Source organism: Poecilia latipinna, unplaced genomic scaffold, assembly GCF_001443285.1.
Source record: "Poecilia latipinna isolate Pla-1442-1.1 unplaced genomic scaffold, P_latipinna-1.0 Scaffold58, whole genome shotgun sequence".
NCBI classification, from domain to species: domain Eukaryota; kingdom Metazoa; phylum Chordata; class Actinopteri; order Cyprinodontiformes; family Poeciliidae; genus Poecilia; species Poecilia latipinna.
This window is the reverse complement of record NW_015112674.1, coordinates 497,799-519,362: the sequence shown is the minus strand read 5'-3', so window position 1 is coordinate 519,362 and position 21,564 is coordinate 497,799. Positions and strand designations below refer to the sequence as shown.

General features: G+C 39.6%; 2 protein-coding genes across 3 annotated transcripts; one reads left to right on the top strand and one right to left on the bottom strand.

Annotated features, from left to right (window-relative positions):
* Positions 1–619: 619 nt before the first annotated feature.
* On the top strand, positions 620–9,711 carry uqcrc2b (ubiquinol-cytochrome c reductase core protein 2b). Of its 2 annotated transcripts, none has more exons than XM_015055663.1 (14): positions 620–727; positions 3,322–3,390; positions 3,710–3,859; positions 4,481–4,545; positions 4,636–4,692; positions 4,779–4,903; positions 5,046–5,143; positions 5,233–5,290; positions 6,431–6,526; positions 6,615–6,814; positions 7,409–7,489; positions 7,915–7,991; positions 8,752–8,905; positions 9,392–9,711. In XM_015055663.1, exons 1-14 carry the CDS (start codon positions 695–697, stop codon positions 9,473–9,475), a joined length of 1,347 nt encoding a protein of 448 aa, XP_014911149.1. In that variant the 5' UTR covers positions 620–694; the 3' UTR covers positions 9,476–9,711. The 2 variants fall into 2 exon arrangements, with proteins under 2 accessions (XP_014911149.1, XP_014911140.1); XM_015055654.1 differs by lacking the exon at positions 3,322–3,390 and adding an exon at positions 3,426–3,527 and having other exon boundaries at positions 638–727.
* Positions 9,712–12,824: 3,113 nt separating this feature from the next.
* tmem235b (transmembrane protein 235b) lies at positions 12,825–21,268 on the bottom strand. The gene is made up of 4 exons (XM_015055676.1): positions 20,786–21,268; positions 20,614–20,694; positions 20,337–20,474; positions 12,825–13,084 (listed from the first exon to the last, which is right to left on the bottom strand). The coding sequence occupies exons 1-4, from the start codon at positions 20,961–20,963 to the stop codon at positions 12,855–12,857; spliced, it is 627 nt and encodes a 208-aa protein (XP_014911162.1). The 5' UTR covers positions 20,964–21,268; the 3' UTR covers positions 12,825–12,854.
* Positions 21,269–21,564: the final 296 nt, after the last annotated feature.

The window sequence follows — 21,564 nt, the reverse complement described above, 5'->3', positions numbered from 1 at the left end:
AAATGCCATAAAATCAGACATAAAAAGTCACTAAATTGGTATATGACCTTATCTCATGTCAACACGAGAGGGGTGGGGCTAAGAACTGTGGAAAATAACGTGAACAATATAAATATTATACATTATTAAGTAGTGTAAGTTAATTTCATTGAAGGGTGACAGAAGTAGGATGTAAAATATCATAAATAATATGTTTTTACCTATCATTTTGGAGTAAGAACATTATTTACAGTCATTTTTGTAGAAGTTTTCGTGTTTTATAAGATATTAAATTAGATGCCTGTTTGTTTGTTTGTTTGTTTGTTTGTTTTTTTTGTTTTTTTACATTTCATAGACAGCTTGGCATAAAAACAAACAAATAATATTAGCGCATATAAACTCATGGCGTCTAAAAACACATTGAAATATCTTGTCTTGGCATTCAATTATAATTAATATTGTTATTTCAGTACTTAATACTTAATACAGGCCAATCTAAAATCGGTGTAATTCATGTAATTAAAACAGACAAAAGTCAAAACGACCACAGAAACATGTAGTTTGCACACAACTCTCATGTCAACACGAGAGGGCGCGCGCTCGCCCTCACTGCGTCTCTGCTTCGGGCCTCGGGAGCGAAGAACGCGCGGTTCATTCTGGGTAGGGCACTTTGAAGGCGGCCATATTGGTTTTTCGTCCTAACTGAAGGAGAGAGATGAAGGGGATCCGAGGAATCAGTCAACTATCGGTGAGGGCTCACTTCATGTAGCTTATGTCTGAATACTGGGGGAACACGTTCACCCATTCGAGCTCTTTTGGTTTATTCTTGAATGAGGTAAAAATAAAAACTGTTGGGGTCTTGTCGAGGGAGGCTGTGGTGAAGAGCAGCCGAGGAAGCTGCTAGCTTTAAGTCTAACCTGGGAATGTTACATTATAAACGCATACATACCGTGTACATTGTAGCTTTTATTAATAGGTTTAGGTTCACTTCTCGCTTATAGAACAGAAAATTTCTTTGGGAGCATAAAGAAAGCTAGCTCGTAGCTGCTAGGGTCTTGTATGTTGACTTGTTTCATATGTTGTGTTCGGATTTAGCTGTCAACTTACTGTCAGAATGGTTTATATAAAACCATTTGTTAGAATGGTTGTCAGAATGGTTTATATAAAAGGAATTTGGCAACATTCAGTGTAAATTTACCTACATTGTACTTCAGTTTCCCAAGTCTACTTTTAGTCTACACTTTTAGAATGTTGTGGCTGGTTTTTCTGAATCTTCTACTGATTTATTAGCTGACTACAATATCTTTCTGTAGTCTATATGAGTTTATGACAGGGGTATCCAAAGTCGGTCCTCGAGGGCCGACATCCTGCATGTTTTAGTTCTCTCCCTAGTGGTTGTAACAACCTCCTCATCAAGTCAGTGTTCTGCTTAGGCCTCTAATGAGCCATCATTTGATGCAGGTGTGTAAAACCAGGGAGAGAACTAAAACATGCAGGATGCCGGCCCTCGAGGACCGACTTTGGACACCCCTAATTTATGAGAACAACATTCAATATACACTCCAGACGTTTTGCTGTAAACGGGCATTAGTTATTTATAATCAAAACAGAGATGACTATTTGAGTTGTAATTAGGCCCTTTCCTGTCACAAACCAAATTCAGGTGCATTGGTATTTTTAAACTGCTGAGTGTTTTGTTTATATTTATTAAACTGTAGATGAAAACCTAATTTAGGGCCTATGAATCATTCTTTTTTAGAATTCAATACATAACTATAACCATTTGCTCAACATTCCCAGCTGCAGGATCAAGTGAATGTTTTTCATTGTGGGAATGTACTTCTCTTGCAGGGCTAACTGTCAAGCTACACCATCATGTGCTTTGATCTGTCTTGTAATGTATACAGTTAGAGATGCATTAATCACAGATTTTTGGGAGATTGGCTCAATTTCTTTTTTCTTGTCTTTTTGCTGTGAGATGTCACTTATTTTTGTTTATTTTTATTTATGGTAACCTTTATTTGACCAGGTAAGTTGATTGAGAACAAATTCTCATTTTCAACAAAGACCTGTTCAGAAAACATTAAAACATCATACAGCAGAAAGCAGAATGTCATGCTTTACATAAATTAGAAGAAAATACAAACAACAAACCAAAAGAAAGACAAAAAGGTAAAAGTATAAAACTACATATTGGTTCCCAATGTTTAATAAGAATAAATAGTTCTTAATTTCTAAACTAGTAGGGGTTTCTCTGGATACTTGATCTGATAAAACTAGATGTTGGTTCTCCATGTTTGATTCTATAAGGTAGATAGTACTTTCTAAGTTTGTTCTAGATTTATAATCTGACAGGAGTTTCTCTAGGTCAATATTAAAAAGTTTAATGCTAAATGTTGATCTAAGGCTGCGTTCGCACTGCAGCCTGGAGTGACCCAATTCCAATTTTATTTTTTTACATTATGTGACCTGTATCTGACCCTGTCATGACAGTCTGAACAGCACGGGTCAGATTCTTTTCGAATGCAACCCAGGGCACTTGGGTATTAGATACATATGCGATTCAAATGTGACCTAATGTTCAGGTCACATTCATCCGACCTGAACGTCACTGATACTCAACAAACATCACTATTCTGCATCCTGAAACGCACAAGCAGGAAGAAAAACAACCACCATGACGGATTATAATGAGGATTAAGTTGTTAATATGCTGCTCTGGTCGGACAACAACTTCAAATGTGTAAGCTAAGCTCCACCGTTAGCATCCATCCATGTTTACTTCTGCAAATACTGAGCACTTCTTTTTATGGCGGGTTGCAAAACATTGAGGAGGCTGAAGTTATTGCGCCCTCTACCGCGCATGCGGGACACCTTCAGGTTGTTTGCCCGTTCACACTGGAGAACACACACAGGTCGCACTTATTTGGAAGTGTGAACGACCACGGCAAAAAAAATCTTATTTGACAAAAAATTGGAATTGGGTCACTTCAGGCTGCAGTGTGAACGTAGCCCAAGGTTATGAGCAGTAGGGAACAGCTTCCTTTTAAAAAACTTCTTCAGCTTTGGTGGGATCACCCCTCAGTGAAAATATGGCAGTTTGTATGTTTCACACTTCCACAAGAAGTGTGTTTTTCTTAGACATGGTGTGTTTGGTACTCAGATAAAGATCAGCTGTTTTTAAAGTCTCCGACCATCTGGCCAACTAAAAAACTTGTATGGTCACCAGCTGGGTTAGGGTCTTCTCCACAGGAGGAGTTCTCTGTGGTTCATTCTTCCACCACAGAGACAGAAACACAATAGCTGTAATGTCCCGCCTTCCTATGTTCTCTGTTTTTCCAGACGAGGCTTTATGCAGCCCAGGCTGCCCATAAGGTGGAGGTGACTGGGTTTCAGCCTCAGGATGTGCAGGTCAGTAGGTGTTGACGTGTTTCTCTCCTCCACAGAGACGCTTCTATGCCGAGGCCAGGAAGGGCCAGTCCCTTACCGAGCCTCTGGTCGGTCTGAAGCTCTCTCCGGGGGCTGCCCACTCCTACCAGGACGTTCATGTATGTTGGGATGTCTCAATACAGAATGAGACTGGCGGTGGACTCATCCTGCTGTGTTCTGCTTTCGTTTGAATATGCTGAATTGTCCACCTAAGCATGCAGATAATTCTAGAAGCTGAAGCTTATAGGCAGACACTGTGGTGTGTCTGGCAAACAGTAACCCTGTTTATCGCCCTGCTCAGGTAAGCAAGCTGCCCAGTGGACTGGTGATCACGTCTCTGGAGAATTACTCCCCAGCCTCCAAAATTGGGGTCTTCATCAGGGCCGGCTGTCGCTATGAAACCCCTGACAACCAAGGTGTCACCCACCTGCTCAGGCTGGCCTCCAACCTGGTATGAAGCTACATTTATTACCAATGTTTTCTTACTTTTTTTTATGCTTTGTCAATTTGTCGTAATTCTTAAGACCCAGACTTTTAATTTTAAACCTTATTGGGATAATTATCGAAACTCTTCAATACAGAAAATAGCAAAACCTTTTTGTAGTCCATATTGTGTAGCTCTAATAGTGTAAATATTAAAGTACAGCTAAAAAAATATAATTTCATGAAGTTGTCCAATGATTTATTACACATAGAGTGAACTAATATGTCAATGCCTTTTTCTTTTGTATTTTTGATGATTATATAAAGAAAACACAAATCAGTGTCTCAGAAAATTCTAATTTTGTCACAGAAGGTTGTGTGGAAGGAAAAAGGTGCCAACATGGCTGAATAAATGTATCACTTTGGCATGTGTGTGCATACACTGTTTTTATTTGTGTATTTAGTTGTATTTTATCACTTATTTATTATCCTTCAAAATACTGTAATTATTTTTAACGGTGAATTTTTTTTTCTAAAGTGCTCCTTTGTTTTAAATAACTTTTTAAGACCTTTGTAAGTCCTGAGTAGTGCTGTATGAACAGAACCTTTAATGGTATTATCATATAATATTATGCTCATTTTCTTCTAGACAACCAAAGGAGCATCAGCGTTCAAAATCTGCCGCGGCATCGAGGCGGTGGGAGGCAACCTGAGGTCAGTGCCCCCCTGCCCCCCCTCCACTGACAGGAAAACAACATGACCAGAGTCACTCAGCGCTCTTATCTTTGGATGTTTCTGTTGCAGTGTGAGTTCGTCCAGAGAGAATATGATGTACGTAGTGGACTGCTTGAGAGACGACATGTAAGTGTTTCCGTCTGGCACGTCCTTCAGAGGCCGGCAATGAAAGCTGCTCACGTTTTCCTGCCTCCATCCTGATTGTTCCGCAGCGACACAGTGATGGAGTTTTTGATCAACGTGACAACGGCTCCCGAGTTCCGTCCCTGGGAGGTGTCTGACCTCACATCCAGGGTCAAGCTGGACAAAGCACAGGCTGCACAGAACCCCCAGCTAGGTGAGCACTGTGGTGTCATTACACTAGAGAGATGATGTCACTGTGTAGAATAGATGTGGAAATCCGTGTTTCAGTAAAAGTTCTCTGGTTTCTCCAGACATTAAATCCAGTTTGTGTGTTTCTGCTCTGTGTCCTTGTCCAGGTGTGGTCGAAGCTCTCCATGCAGCAGCTTATAAGAATGCTCTGTGTAACTCCCTGTACTGTCCAGACCACATGGTTGACCACATCCATTCTGAACACGTGAGTCAGTTCGCGCTCTCTCACTGCCCGTTCTGAAACGCCGGCCTGAGGAGGCCTGTTCCTCATCCACTTGTTTTCTGTTTCCTCAGCTTCACCAGTTTGTTCAAAACAATTTCACAAGTGCAAGAATGGCTCTTGTAGGACTTGGTAAGATCGTCGTCATTTAACCCAACGGTGTTGTGAAAGCCTATTGGCTGCGTTTGTGGACACCTCTGGCAAAAAACATAAAACAGGAACATAATCTCACACCGAGAAATGTAGAAAGATCCAAATTCTTTAGGGGGAAGAATCCCACATTAAGAAATATCATCTATCACTTTTGTTTTTTTTATTCTATTTATACTGAGGTTGATGAGGAGCCAACACATGGTGAGCAAGGCAATAATTAAGGTGTCTGTCCTTCCATCACAAATATTAAGGTTTGCTAAAAGCTCCTGCTTTTGAGGAAAAGATTGAGTTTGAGCCACAGACTTTGGCATGAAACAAAGGAAAAGCATCTCATGCCTCTCAGTATAATTTAACCTCAAACACGGTGGAAGGAGTAAAAGAAACAATTTAACACACTATCAAGTCAGTGCTCTGTCTGAAATCGAGTGTCAAGGAAGTATTTATGGGGTTCATTTCCTGCCAGAATGTTACAAACAGGTAAAACATGTTTCAGAAAGTGTCTCCTCTCACACAAATCACATCTTCTGCGCACAAACACACACTGCAACAAGGTTCTGCAAAAAGTCATTGACACTTATGACAGCAGGGGGCGCCATCAAGACAACTGAAACCTGTGGTTAGATGGAATAGATTTTATAAAGTATGTAGTTATATAGCATGTAGCAGGTTTCAGGTGTCTCAACAGTGCCCTCTGCTGTTGAAAGTTGCTGCACATTCTTTTGTACGCAAGGACAGTTTGTGAAATATATTGTATTTGTAACATTTTGGCAGGAAACGAACTCTGTTAGTGTCACCTCATTGGAGGTTCTGTGATGCTGTGGGTCCCTTTTTCCTCCAAGATCCCTTTCAAACACCAGGATGTTAGACAGCAATATTTGGCAGAATCTACTAGGAAAGTGAAGCTGGGTGGAAAGTGAACCAAATTCACCAGGCATGAAATCAACATTAATGATTTAGAGTTTCTGATGGGGCTACAGATTAATTTCTTTTCAGGATTTTTTTTATGCGTCTTTACCAGAGGTGCCAACCTGTAAATGGAGTCTTCACAGTAGTTGTAGGTTATGGTTTTCTCCCGCCCAGAGCTGTGACTGTGCTGTCCTCTGGCCTCTGGTCCTCCAGGTGTGGAGCACTCTGTGCTGAAGCAGGTTGGGGAGCAGTTCCTCAACATCCGCGGCGGAGCCGGAGCCTCCGGGGCCAAGGCGCTGTACCGCGGAGGTGAGCTCAGCGCCGCAACAGCATGATGATCCATTTGGACCCCCTGGGGCCTGTAGTTCCTGTACAGACCTGTAGCTGTGGTCCACAGGAGAGGTCCGTCTGTCCAGCCTGAGCAGCCTGGTCCACTCTGCCGTGGTGAGCCAGTCGGCTGCAGCCGGCACTGGGGAAGCCCTGGCGTTCAGCGTGCTGCAGCACGTCCTGGGAGCCGGTCCGCACATCAAGAGGGGCTCCGGCGGCTCCAGCAAGCTGGTCCAAGGGGTCGCCAAGGCAACTGCTGACCCCTTTGATGTGAGTGGCAGTCACTTTGTCATGCAGTCTTTAAAGTGCTGGGGGATAAGACTTAAAAATAAAACCAACATTTTTTTTTCTTTATCATTTTTTAAAATAAAGTACTTACAAATTACACAAAATCTTTTTGAAAACTTGCTTGTATTTCAGTCATCTCCTTCGAGAGTTGACCTGAATTCAGCCATCAGTAAAACAAGATGGCGGCGCTGGCCGGGTCGGCGCCCGAGGCTGTTTTCCAAAAATGAATTCCTCATAAACAGCAAATCTGATCAATCCATTTATCGCCCTGACCTTACATCTACCATAGTTTCAACATGTTTATTTATCTGCTTTTTATTTTCTGTCATTTTTAACTTTTCCATACCCAAGTCAAAAAAGAAGAAAAAAAAAAAAAAAAAAAAAAACTGGTACAGGAATAGATTTATAATATTTAAATTTCCTGTCAATGGTAAGAACACAAAATGTAGACTGAAAAAGTGTATGTAGAAGCACAAGTTTCTGATATCCTCACTTTGATAAACATAACATGAATCGACTTGACTGAAGGTCTTTATGTGAGGTTATTAAAGCAGATTTTTCCCTTCTTTTTCCCAGGTGAGCGCTTTCCATGCCAGCTACTCTGACTCCGGTCTGTTTGGGGTCTACACCATCTCCCAGGCTGCAGCGGCTGGTGATGTATGTTTATCCAACAGATCAATAGATCAACATCTCTGAGTATTGGCGTCAGACTAAGAATATAAAATGTAATTACAAGAATTAAGACACAATATTACCAGAAAAAAAGTTGTAAAATTATTAGGAAAAAAGTCATTCTTAAAGAAAAGAAACTCTTTGATACAAGTTAAGATTGATAAAGCTGAAGTTCTTTTGTCAAGATGTCCTCATTTGTCAAACCAATACCAAAATCAAGCTCCTTAAAATTCTTAACATTTCTCATTTAACGCAGTGGTAAGTCTGCTTTTTCGTGTTGGAATTCATCTAAAATATGTTTTCCTAATGTTCTGACTTTATTCTCAGAATTAAAATTGTTGTTTTTTTTTTTCGTTTTGCTGGCCCTAATGCTCCGTCCTGATTTCTAATGTGCTCTGTTGTCCTGTCAGGTGGTCAGGGCCGCCCTGACCCAGGTTAAGGCTGTTGCTGATGGAGGAGTCACAGCTGCTGATCTGACTCGGGCCAAGTAAGAAACACATGGACAGCTGGTTGAGAAAGGAGCTTAGGTTGTGTTCCACCAGCAGTTGAGAGGGTACAAAAATAACATACTCAAGGAAAAGTACAGTTACTTTGATCAACTTAAATACAAGGAAAGTTATAAGTGTAATAAGTTGCTCAAATACAAGTTGAAAACTACCACATAAAAATTTTACTTTAAGTAAAAGTTATTTTTTTATGAGCAAAAGAAAGTTTCTGTCATATTTTAAATCAATCAAAACTCAGCACCTGATCCTGTTTTCAACTTTAACTTTAACAAATTCTAATCATGAGTACCAGATAAAACTGATGTTATTGACATTTGTTGTAAAAATGGTCAGTCTGAAACAAACCAGACTCAGTTTACACAGTAGGACAAAGCCGTTGTCTTTCTCATGCTTATGGTTCAACTGGTGTCTAAAGTACAGACATGGGGTTTCTTTCTCTCAGAGGTGAACTTGAACTACACTTGATGTCGTCCAACTGATGGAACACCTTGTGATTTTATTAGTAACCCAGTGCAAGGATTGATGCTGGGGGTTTTTATTCTGTTTATTTTATTTTTATTCTGTCCCGTCAGACCGTCAGTTCCCGAAACCACTACCAAAAAAAAAAAAAAGAAAAAATCATAGAAAACTTGCGGGGTCCAATTGACCCAGTCTCTTAAGACAGTTGGAGGGTTAAGGTAAAACATGACTATCAATTTTTTTTGTCTCTAAACCAGTACACATTTATTTTTTCCTCTTCAGGGCTCAGCTAAAAGGTCAGTTCCTGATGTCTCTGGAAACATCTGAGGGTCTGCTGGAGGCCATGGGCTCTCAGGCTCTGGCTGATGGATCCTACCACACTCAAGAAGAAATCTCCAAGAACATCGACAATGTCTCCCTGACTGATGTTGCAAATGTAAGATTTTGTGTTTTATTTTTTTATGTGATGGGTTAAAATGTTGGAGGTTGAAACCTTTCATTTCAGCTGCTGCTTCATCTTCCAGTTTTGGCTTTGAATAATAATCATTGCTTAGAGCAATTTTGAATAATGCTAGTAATTTAGATCAAAATGACCAAGTCAGGGCGCCACTTGATTATCAAGAAAATAATAGCCAAATAGTTCAGTCTCAGTTATCATTTATAAATATCTGCTACCTACTGATGAGGCTCAGGTTTTAAAATAATAGATGAAGACATAAGTCCTGCGCTGGTGTTATGTGAACAGCAAGAAACTATATATTTATGGAATTAGCACACGCTACGTTAAAACATACAAACTAATCTAGAAGGTAAAAACAGCAAAAATATACAAATAGAACCAATAAAATGATTGAATGATGTCACAGTTCAGAAAAACATTTGGTCACCATTGTTCCTGTTTTTGCTCTCCTTCTCCTCCCAGGCTGCCAAGAAGTTTGTGACGGGCAAGAAGACGATGGCCTCCTCTGGTAACCTCAAAACAACTCCCTTTGTGGACGAAATTTAAAACGACCTACTGTACCTTTTAATTGACAGCAATGTTCAAGTTATTTCTCCACATTCGAATAAAACCTTTTTTTTATGCTACAAATCTCAGAGCATTGTTATGGTAACACCACTGACTCTTATCTGTGCTGCGACAGTATGTTTGCTCTCTGCTGCATTTCTGTACTGTTTCATCTATTCACATGAAAACTGTATAGCTGATGTAAAATAAGGAATAAAATCTATCTGCCTTCTAAATGTGTCAGGCGCTCTGTCTTTGATGAAATTTTGTACAAAATTTTAAAATTTACAACATTTTGTTCCTCCACATTCCTTCCTGATTTTCAAATAGAAATGATCCAACATGTTACATTCTGGTCCATCGATGTCAAACTGATTTTTAATTTGGGCCGTATGAAGATTATGACTGTTTTAAAAGGACCAGTTGTAGTTAAATGTATTAATGAAACTCATTAATAAACTCCTTAAATATGAATAAAAAGCTGCCTCTGCAGTCAATGAGTACTTGGAGTTAAATAATGCTGAACATCATTTCACATTGATGTAATTTGGCAGAATACATATGAAAACTACAGAAAAAGGTTATAGCCACTGGAAAAAATTAAAGATTTCTATGAATCTCATGAGATCAAAAGTCAGAATTCTGAGAATTTTGACTTTTTCCCAGAATTCTGAAACTTTTTCTTTGAAATTTGATTTTTTTTTCTCAAGAAAAGCTTTGGCCCCATATTTAAAGTAAGACGTGCCGCTACGCTATAGCAAAACATGGCAAACTATAACAAGTATTGCTGACGTTCATAGTTTAAAAAGCTAGCTTGGTATCACATGATGCTTCTGAGAACACATTTTGAAATGGGAAAACACAAAAAATAAATCAAATTTAATGCTTCACACATTTCTGCATTCTTTTTTGAAGGTACATGTTGCTTGTAAGGTCATATGCTTAAAGAACTTTTAGTCAAACTTAAGTAATGGGTCTTTAGGGAAAAAATAAACTAAAATTTCTTTCCTGGCTTCCGTAGTTCTTCCGATGCCCCAAACTATCCGAGCCTCTGACCCTGACCTCATGCTGATGGAGAGCGCAGGCCTTCAACTGCATGTTTTGCTGGCAGGGAGATTATATTATTCATGTTTCCACGTCTCTGAAAAACATATGGTGGTGGTGGAGGTGGGGTGGGGGCTTCGTTTCTGAGAAATGTTCACAAAGCTGTGAGATTCAGGATGGATGCCAGCAGCAGAAATCTAGTTGGGTCAAAGGTCATACGGTGCCACTCAGCCCACAACAACAAGGTTCAAGCTTCCAAACTCACCTTTGATCTAAATGCTGTTGCTCAAACTCTTATTTTCTGCTATATGCACAGCTGTAAGGGTTTTTTATCCCAACGTTAGATGAAATAAGCTTTGATCGCTGTGCAGTCCACAGCTGAGGAAACTACGGCGGCGTATTGGGGCCACTGTAAATAGAAAACATGTAGAAAATCTCCACCAAAAAATCCTGACATTTTGAGAATATCAGAAATTTTCAAGAAAAAACAAGGAAACTTCTGAGTTTGAAAATTCAAAAATTTGCAAGAAAAGTCTCAGAAATTTTCTAGATAAAGAAAAAGAGAAATTTCTTAATTTCAAAAGTCTAATATGTTTTGACTTTTGAAAATCAATAATATTTGTCAGTTTTTTTTCTGAGATTCATCTCAAAATTTACTTAGAATGTTTTGGCAGAAATTTACTCCTGCCCTCCCTTTCTTTGTACCTATATTATCTCTAATATGCCGTCACTGGAAACAGAACCTTATAAAACTTTGGAAAGGTTAATGGCAAAGAAACCCATGATGACTCTGGAGGAGGTACAGAGATTCACAACTCAAATAGTGAAAACCTACTGTTAGTCAAATGTCTCTCAAATGATCCATTTTGTAAAATGTAAATTTTCTACGAACAAGCCATTTCGTTTGTAACAGTTTTATTTTCATAGTTTCTATGGGTGACATTCACAAAAAAGTTGAATTATCTTTATTAAGTAAATAACTGCAGTATGTGTTTACAGCACAAACGTATATATTTTGATAAAATATAACATTTCAATACATAAATGTCAGATACCCATGTAGTTTTTTTTTGTTACATACAAATGTTGAATGCATTAACATTTTAGTGTTACTTGTAATAAAAGGAAAATATAATAAACAGTAGAGGAAAAAAGTTGATTATAGTTGCTTTGGTAGAAACAAAATCCTAATTTCAAATTAAATATAACAGTTAAGGTAACAAACTAACTGTAAGCAACACTTAACTATCAACATTGACTAAAGAGAAACAAGCAAGAATAAAGCAAGAAAAAAACAAGAAGAAGGAAGCTCACCGTAACCCTCCTCTTCCTCTCTGCTGCTGTGTGAACTATCAGTGTGGCACAGAGCCGCCGTGACGTGTGATGAAAACAGAGAGCAACGAGAATCCATTCTGCTCTCATATCCAGCCCTTTCTTAAATATATTTGTAAATGAAAAAGAATAACAAGACTTACTGCAGTGTGAGCAGAGCATTGTAAACAAGCAAAGTTAAAAACGTTTCTCACTGAGACTCGAGTTAATCGTTCATCCCTGAATTCACTAGTTTGTTCATAGCAGTGGCATTATTTCAAACTTAAAGGTACATTTTGTGTGATACGAATTCTAGTTTACTTTAGAATTTATGTATATATATATATATGTGGGGACCGAAGCCTGGTCCCATAGAGAGACCAGGCTTTGTGTTCTCGGGTGACAAATTTAGTCTCCAGTAATCACACCATCAGGATTTTCGACTCAAGGGAGCAGAGTACAAATGGAGGGCACAGTTTTTAGAGTTTCATAATTTTTAAAAACTACTTTGCAATCATACACTACCAAAAAGATCCATTGATGTTTGTGGTTGCAACCCAACAGTAAGGTTAAAGTATGAACACTCATATAAATCAAGTGAAAACCGTCTTGAAATGTCCGAAAGCAGCAAAAATGTTGCAGTGTGGAAATTTTTTAACTATTACATGTGAGAAAAATACATAATAATTCTTTAGCACTTCTTACATAGCAACACTTTGTTTTCATTATTCAACTGAAAACAGCAAATAGGACTCATAAAATGATGAGAACAGAGGAAAGGTTTGTAGAGTGGACAACTTTACAGATTTAGCTTTTTACATGTATACTCGAATAAAACACCATGATCAACAACTCCAAAATGAGAAGGGACCACAAGGGGGCACAATTGTTCACAGCTCAATCACTGTTCCTGTGAAATTCTTGCACCACCTACAAAAAAGTAAAATATAAAATAAAAATGCAAGTTGCCCACACCACTTCAGTTTGTGTTTGGGACGTTCAGGGATCGGCGCGGCAGACAGCGTCAGGCCTTACTGGTCCCTCTCTGCCGCAGCCTGGCCTTTAGTGCGGCTATGAGCATCAGAGTTCCGGTGAGCAGCTCCAGGCCGTAGGAGAGCCAGGCCAGGCCCAGAGACCAGCCGAAGGAGGTGTGGATGTAAGCCAGGCCCTCCGGCCCCACCAGGCGCTTCGTCTCTGTCAGAGCTTGGTAGGAGTAGACAATGTAGAGACTCGCACCACAAAGAGTCAGCAGGCCTGGATGTGGAAGCAAACAGAAAAAAAAGGAATATCATTTCATTTCTTTTTTAGGTTTCCAGACACAAATGTTTATTTTGAGAGAGAGCAGATAATCTACGCAACAAATAAACATCTAGTACTTCTCATGAGAAAGTCTGCACAAGGCCGACCCATTATGATCCATTAATACTGTCAGATAAAGTGCAGCCATAGAATTATTAATTCAGTTGTAAAATATTTATGGAAGTTTTAGCAAATAGAAGGTAGGTCCTTTTTAGAAATATTATTGATAGAGATCAAATGTGATGTGTGGATTTATTGACTTTTAATTCATCTGAGTCTACACGGAAATATATATTTAATAGATTATGTAATCATTATGAGAGTCTCTATTGCCTCATTCTTGAGGGTAGCTTATCCTGATCTATGCTATCAGTTATGATGCTATAATCCTAGCATGAAGGACAAACTGACTACTGTTCCACATTTTCTTCTCCAGTTTACATTATCTACTGCTATTTAAACTGTTCACTTTAAGTTTTTTATCATTTTTATTCATGTTTTGCCCTCCAAAAAAGCTACATCTGCTCTGACTGTCTGCTTAGCTGTAGCATAATAGACTGAACTGATTTGACTTGAATTGAATTTAGTGGGCGTGGCTAGCGCTGCTGTAAGCCGATTGGTCAGATACAGATCGCTAATCAGGAGCAGGAATGGATCAATTTAAAGAGACAGAGTCAAATTATTCCACGATGTGCCGCATCACAGGACCTGGGAAATATGTATGTACTGAAATGAACTTTAACACACAATCAATACTGATTTTTTTTTTTTTTTACGTTAAAATTATTTTTAAATTAGTCTTCAAAAAAGACTAATTTAGAGGTTTTTGCTTATTATTCCATCAACACAATAACCCATATATGTGATTTAACATTTAAAACCGTGGGAGCTCCACATCCTCCAGTCAAGACCTTTTTTAATCAGTTTGTGGACTCTGACATCACCGGGACCTGGCGGTAAGAGCGCTAATCTAAGAGACAAGAATCAAGCTGGCAGAAATCTCATATTGAGAGACAGGAAATGCACTGATGTGTGCGATATTAGCCTCCCTTATCTACATAGAAAGAAAGCAAGACCAACTGGTTTTCACTGTGTTGCTATTGGAAACCGTTTTAATTTTGACAGCGTGCTCCTGGTTTCAGTGGATGCGAGTGGAGCTACCCAGGGTGGTGACTAATCAAGATTTTATTACAATTACACCCTGAGGCGCAACAGAGAGGGGGATGTGATGAGGAACCGAGTCTGATGTCTCATTGTTATGCTCTTGACGGCAATGAGTTGGAGGAAGAGAGAAAAGGACGAAGACGCTGCTGGGAAGCAAACAGGAAGGACAGAAGTTGGCTGTCTTCCTCTGCTTCAGAAACAAAAGTTGCTAACGATGTGGGTTCATGTCGGTCTGTCAACTTTACGTCTGTCAGGTGGGGGAAAAAGTACGACGTCGCTTTCTGTTGTTGGGATGTAAACAGTATTTAACATCAGCTGGTGTCAAACTCATCACCTCTCTGCTTATCAGGAGGATTGTAGTCATTTAGTTTATGATGTAAAGAAAAGTGTTGACATTCCTGTTAAAGTTAAATGGTTCACCTTTACCTGTCAAATACCAGAATTATGGCCTGGATTTCAACCTGATAGAATCTTATAAAAACACCTGACAAGGTGGAAGGAAAAACGGATTCATTGTTTTCAATTTTCTTCATTAATGCAAATCTAAAAAGTGCAGCATTTATTTGTATTCAGTGATATACATAAATACTTTCTTGTTTCCAGCAGATACTTTCTCATGTGAACCAGTCAGTATCTCTTGAAGACCAAATGCTTTCTTATGTGCACCAGACAGCAACTCTGGCGCACCAGATTCTTTCTCCTCCCCACCAAGTCATTCTCTATATTTATAGAGAATGACTACAAAAAAATAAATAAAAATTCAACTTCCTGTTTGAGTTTGTTGAAATTGCTTGGTTAGCTACCAAGAGCATCTGGTGCGCAAGAAAAGATAGAAAATTTGAGGAGAATTTGTGTTTATTCAATTTAAAACAATATAAATCATAATAGCTCTGTTCAGTCAACCATCTGAAAATGGAAGAAGTGGCATTTCTACAAACCTACCAGGAAGTGGCCGTCCATCTGAAAGGAAAACACGAACCAGTCCAGTTAGGACGAGCCGTGTTGGAAACCCAGCAACCATGAGGATGAACAAACCAAACCTCCAACACACTTTTATCACCAAACACTAACACTCCACACCACTTGAACTCCATTTTTCTACTTGTAGTCCCAATGAAGTTGTAGTCCAAGAACAACAACTTGTACGCTCTGTCTTTGTGAAGAACTATAAGATTTTTATCTGTTTTATGAATAGAATGTTCGTACTTATTTACTCTCACTCACAGCCACAATGGAACGGTTCGGATCCCAGCAGATTCATGTTGGAATAAAGATGTTGAAGCTGTGACAACAGTCCCATTTGTAACAACAGCATGAAACAGAGCTAGTAACTACACGGCTACATCTATGCTGCAGTCTACACAACACAAATCTGCTTCCTGGATCTTAAAATGCTCTTTTCTCTTGGTGATTGATGATTGGTGAGGAGTAGTTGCATCATTCGCCTCGTGGCACAAAAATAACGGAGGAAGCATGAAACCACACCAGCTCCACAAAACCAGGAGTTCAGGGCAAATCCTTTGAATTCTGTAATGTTTCGATCCCTGCTGAACATTTCCTCCTCTCCTTTCTGACGGAAACTGTCTCAGACTTTATTTGTAATAATAGGAAACCGTTATGATGGCAGCCAACAAGCTGTAATCATGTCTCTCTGGAGAGGTTAGATGAGTCTGCCGGTCTGATGGTTTGATCGCGCATTGGTTGCTAAAAAATGTGCATTTTTTTTAATTCATATTGTAGCACATTAAAAAGAACTTCATTACTTTTTATGACCGTCTTATTGCATGACATAGTGCTGCTGGAAGCCAAGTATATTGCCTTTATCCTGATCAATTCTGGATGAAGCGTCAGTCAGTCAGTCAGTCAGTCAGTCAGTCAGTCAGTCAGTCAGTCAGTCAGTTAGTTAGTTAGTTAGTTAGTTAGTTAGTTAGTTAGTTAGTTTGTTTGTTTGTTTGTTTTAGATTTTTCATACTTTTGATTAATTTTAGTTTAAGAATTCAAAAACATCAAAGTACTGTATAATGATTATTCATTGGTTGGGTAATGAATACCCAACAGAAGATTCCATTTTCAAAAAAATGTATTCAGTTATTGTTCAATGATGACTAACTGTTGTTTTCTTCCAACTTTATCTGATGGAGTGCCGTAATTTGCCGACAGATGATCATGTAAACTTCTTGTGTGGGTAAAAAAAAAGAATGTATTTCACATCAATTTGAAAGGCTAACAAATAGATCCATAAACACTAAAGCGAAGCATATTACATCTATAATTTCAGTGTTCCTTAGAGCATGACATACTTATGACTGTTTTTATCTATTTCAGTTCAAAAATGTTTTTTTCAGTTTCAGTTTTCATCATTTCATCGGTTTTAGCTGCAGCCTGACTGAGACGGATCCACTGTGAGCTCTAATCGCTGCCAGAGCTGCTTTTACCACTTACTGATGTGAAGGGGGGAATACTTATACAGTCACTTATTTAATGCTAATTGTTTTTATTTAATTCTCATTATTTTGTAGAAATTGGTTTTCACATTAACATTAAATCTGCCATTTCCTTTGTCAAAAAAAATGCCACATTTTGTCGATTGTGATTGATTTGTAAAAGGGTAAAACATCCCAGGGGGGTGAATACTTTTCAGTTATTTGTGAGAAATAAAAACACAAGAAGAGCATATTTTAAATGCATCAGAATGCAACTTTTGTTGAATTCTGATGTTGTTTTCTTTGATGCTTAAACACATTATGCGTATTTCTTTAAAGGTTATTAGTAAATACTAGCTTAAACTAAGTAGCAACTGATGATCAAAAAAAATCGGCTTTCTCAACGTTAGACGGTCAAAATGTTCACAAAAAGGTTGTAATCGGATTCAAACCTTCACCCCATCCTGCCCCTCACCATGCGCCGACTATTAAGGGAAGACTATAAAGAGTCTTTGTAGGTAAGTGTCTGTCTGTCACAAGGTTCTCTTTATGGAGGTCATAAGGCAGGAGAGATCAAGCTGGACGAGGTGTGCCACAAGCTCAGAAGATTGCTTTATGAATCCAACAGTAATCTGATTACCAGAAATACCCACATTAACATAACAGTGTTAAGATCAGTCAGAGTAAACTTTACCAACAACCAAAACGTAGGAATCGGTTAGAATGGCTGGTAGAGGCCCTGGTGGGAGATTCACATCCGCCCATAAGAACAGACTGAAGTTAGTTTTTCTCGTCATCTTGATTGTGTTTGTTCTGACTGAGGTCTTCATGTTGATCACATAACCCACAAATATTCTCTTCATCTTGTGAGACGCTGCTTGTGCTGGAACTTTAAATCAACTCTTTCAATGCAAGAAAACAGAGCACCACAGAAGCAGTCTCTTCTGTGGTGCCAAACATTTGTCACACATCCATTCCTTCACCCAGCAGTGAAGAGGTTTCCGTACCTCTGGCTGTGCATAAAGCTCAAAAGATGATCAATCCACCTCAGTGGTCAGCAGTTAGATTCCCTCCCATTTCTACCAACAAAAATGTAGTTTTTGCCCACATCACACAATGTTTTACTATAACCAATCCACGGATTTAGTTTTAAAAACTTGTCTAACTTGCTCAAATTATTTCCTAACCTTTTTTCTGCTGAGAACACCTAATTTAATTTCTTTGAATTAAATAAATCTTCACAGCCCAGCACTTTTTACAAGTCTCCTCTGTAGCCCTAAGCTTCACAGTCTAACACCGGAATGCAAATAAACGCCACACATCACTGTTAAAATGTTTACTGAATTCATTCGTTGTTAAATATGTTGTGTGAACGCGTAGCAGTGCCTCTCCCCACATTACAGGCACAACGCCACAGATACAGTGAGACAAGATCCAGGAGAAGAGTTTGCATCATTTGATGTTCCGTCCTTTTATCACCTCTACTGCTCACAGAGGGAAACTGTCAGGAAACGTAGCCACTGGTTCAGATAAGAGAATGACACCTTGGTCAAAATCGAAGCCAAAGAAGTGGAAGCCTTTACCAAGTGAAGAAAAAATCAAGTTTACAAGGGAGGATGGCATGACAACAAACTATCCTTTTGCATCGTCCGGCATACATTCAGACAGAAAACCACCCAGTTTTCTATAAACTCTCTGAATCTCACCACTCACTGGAACAAAAAACATTCAGTCACTAAAACCTTGTGGCACAGAGTCGACCAGATCCCCACAAGGAAGGAACTGAAGGACGAGAAACACACTTCAAACATCAACACACAACTCACCCTAATGAAGGAGAAAATAAAAGGAGAAGGAAAGTTCATCACAGGATGTGGCTGGAGATTCTGAGAAACTAAGAAGGATATGTTCCAAGCATGACATAAAACCCAACAGCTCTCTCTGAACGATTCATTTCAAGGATAAGACACTCAAACACACACTCAGTGGGGTAACACACCACTGCAGTGAGGAATGTTCAGACCTCTAGATTGGAGAAACAACAGCAGCTACACAAACGGACAAAGGACACTCATTTGAAGATATTAATTTGCAAATTTAGGATGGGGAAGACGGATGGATGGAGGAAAACCAACCAGAACTAAACAGAGGTGTTGGGATCAGGTTTCACCTTTTGAACAAGTACTCTCGTCTCCACAGGAGGCTTTATACAACACTTCACACACCGGGGCGTGTGATCAGAACAGCTCATGTCATTAGAGACATGTTTGGATCATCAAACACTGAGCAGAACAGAGGCGTGGAGCCACGTGTTCCACCGGCCCCACCGCAGTGACCTTAACGACCTCTCAGCCTCTCAGCCTCCATCCAGGCTCCAAACTGAAAAACCGCAGCTGGACGTGTTCTGTTGACTCTACGCCACAGTGATGCGAAGCAGAGCTGGTCTCATGCTTATTGTGATGTGTTATTGCTGCTTTTATGTAACTTGGTTGCTCCCATAACAGCAACAGGGTGACATATGAGGCGAGAATCTCTCATCATACAAGGTGCAAACTTTACAACCCTACAGCCTTAGTTTGGAGTTATTTAGTCTGTAGAGCAGATTTTCACTGTTTTGCTTGTTAGAATGAGTAAACCATATAAAATATTTTTGTCTTTTACCGTCTATGACGATTCAGTTTAGTCATTATGTCTAAAAATGTTATCTAAAAGTTAATTTATGACACAAATCCAATTAAAAAGGTTGAATTACTATATGTTATAGAGATTTGTTTCACACATCGTGATATTTTCAGGTCTTAATTTATGTTCATTTTTGATGATTTTGGTTTATAGCTACTGGAAACTCAAAATATTGCTTCTCAAATTCTACAAATGTTTCATAAGAGTGATGAGAAAGGATTTTTAACACAAAGCTGTGGGCCTGCTGCCATGCAGCATAAGGTAGATCATCTCAGCGCAGTACGACATGGAGGCAGGAAGCCAGAGCTCTGCTGAGGTGCTGAAGACGTCCAACCGGCTTCAGCTCGTCTGCAGTACTGGTTCTCATCTTCCTCTTGATGTGTTCTCATCGATTCTCAACTTTACTTGATAAAACCCAGTGGATCTACACCAGAAGGAGACATGGCTCAAACAATCATCACTGACTGCTGAAACCTCACACTGGACCTCAAGAAACTTGGGTTCAGTTCCTCTCAATTCTTCCTCCAGACCTCAGAGACCTTAATTTTAAAATTAAAAACAAAGAAAAGCAAAACAAAACAACTGTCTACACTTTTTCCTTCCACGTAGTTTTCTATTAATATGCTTGAATATGGCAGTCTGTGAAATGCTAGCATCTTTAGGAATGTCCCTTTGTAGCTAACTTAGCTGTCATAAAATTTATGCGTTAAAAAAACATTAATTTGTATTATTTAATATTCCAATTTTCTGAGAAATTGATTTTGTTCTTTTGTTGTCATTAGATCTGAGCCATAATCATCAAAATGAACAACAGACGTGTGAAACATGTTCTGCACGATGAAAAGAATCTTATGAAATGTAGTTTATTCTTCGGAATAAAACAACTTTTTGTTGATGTTCCAGTTTGTTGAGCTTCAGCTCTTTCAGTTGTAACTTACTGCTGATGAAGAAGTAACAGGCCGTGCCGGTGAGCAGGACGGGGCTCTGAGCCAGGGCGCTGACCAGTCCGCAGATTCCCCCAAACAACAGGAGAACCAGGCTGAGCGGCAGCATCACCACGATGGCTCTGTGCATGCCTGGAGCGGAAACACACGGATTGAGCTAAAACACACACACACACACACACACACACACACACACACACACACACACACACACACACACACACACACACAGAAAGAGAGAGTTTGTGAGGAAATAAAGCTTAAGTCTCACTCAGCATGCGCAGTTCGGTCTCGGTGTATTTGGAGGAATCGGCTGCAAATGAATCAATGGAGTCAGGATGCATCTTCCCTCCTGGATGTAAAGGGAAAAAAAACAGCCACAGCATTCTTCCACTGTGATTTAACTAGACCTCCTGGACGGTGCGTTTAAAGGCGCAGATTACCTTCGTTGATGCGCCACAATCCCGAGTGAGAGCTCATATCCTCAAACTCGGTCGTGTTCATTGGGTTCATCTCTATGATGTACCAATAATCGGTTCCGAGGGAAGTCGCCAGAAAGGCGAAGCTGAGAACGCCGCAGACCCCGGCAGTGATGACCAGAGCGCCAAAGGTTACCTTCATGGTGTGCGGCTGAAGGTTCGGCTTCGTGCGTAACGTACAGTCCGCGGCGGTGATCCAAAGTTTCCCACGGTCTGTGGGACTTTTCTTTTCTTTTCAGAAAAGAAAAACAAAAGAAGATATTTTTTCGAACGGCTGTAAGAAAATTCTGGCATCAAACGGGAGAGGCTCTCTGACGGCAGTGTTCCTCTCAGCTTCTATCTGGGAGGGACTTGATTCACTCATCGAGCGCGTTTACGCAAAGGCACAGGAGAGATGAGAGGAGGAGAGGAGAGCGCAGACAGGCACAGGCGGTCGGTGACCAGCAACCTGATGAGACCAGCTTATGCTTTGGTAGAAAACATCAAGCTCAAAGAGTGATCTCTGGAAATATTATAAAAGGAAAACAGAGTCCTGGAAATGTATACCGTTAAACATCGGCTACATTTTATTTGGGTGCTGCTGTTCATTAGCGGCTCTTGATATGGGCTGTAGGGGCAGTTGCCCAGGGCAGCATTAGAAAGGGCCGAGGCAAACGCAAGGAAAGAGAACAAATAAAGAGAAAAAGATTTGCATGATTTATATAGAAGTTCTATATTGAGTATACTGATATTGAGTATACTGA

Bases quoted from the DNA above. Each gene is read 5' to 3' on its own strand.
- uqcrc2b (XM_015055654.1), top strand. From the start codon at position 695: ATGAAGGGGATCCGAGGAATCAGTCAACTATCG. The intron at 3,860-4,480 runs GTATGAAGCTAC...ATTTTCTTCTAG, and splicing joins TCAGGCTGGCCTCCAACCTG to ACAACCAAAGGAGCATCAGC. The intron at 7,992-8,751 runs GTAAGAAACACA...TTTCCTCTTCAG, and splicing joins GCTGATCTGACTCGGGCCAA to GGCTCAGCTAAAAGGTCAGT.
- tmem235b (XM_015055676.1), bottom strand. From the start codon at position 20,963: ATGAAGGTAACCTTTGGCGCTCTGGTCATCACTGCCGGGGTCTGCGGC. The intron at 20,475-20,613 runs GTGAGACTTAAG...TTTCCGCTCCAG, and splicing joins GACCGAACTGCGCATGCTGA to GCATGCACAGAGCCATCGTG. The intron at 13,085-20,336 runs GTAAGTTACAAC...TTCCACATCCAG, and splicing joins CTGTTACTTCTTCATCAGCA to GCCTGCTGACTCTTTGTGGT.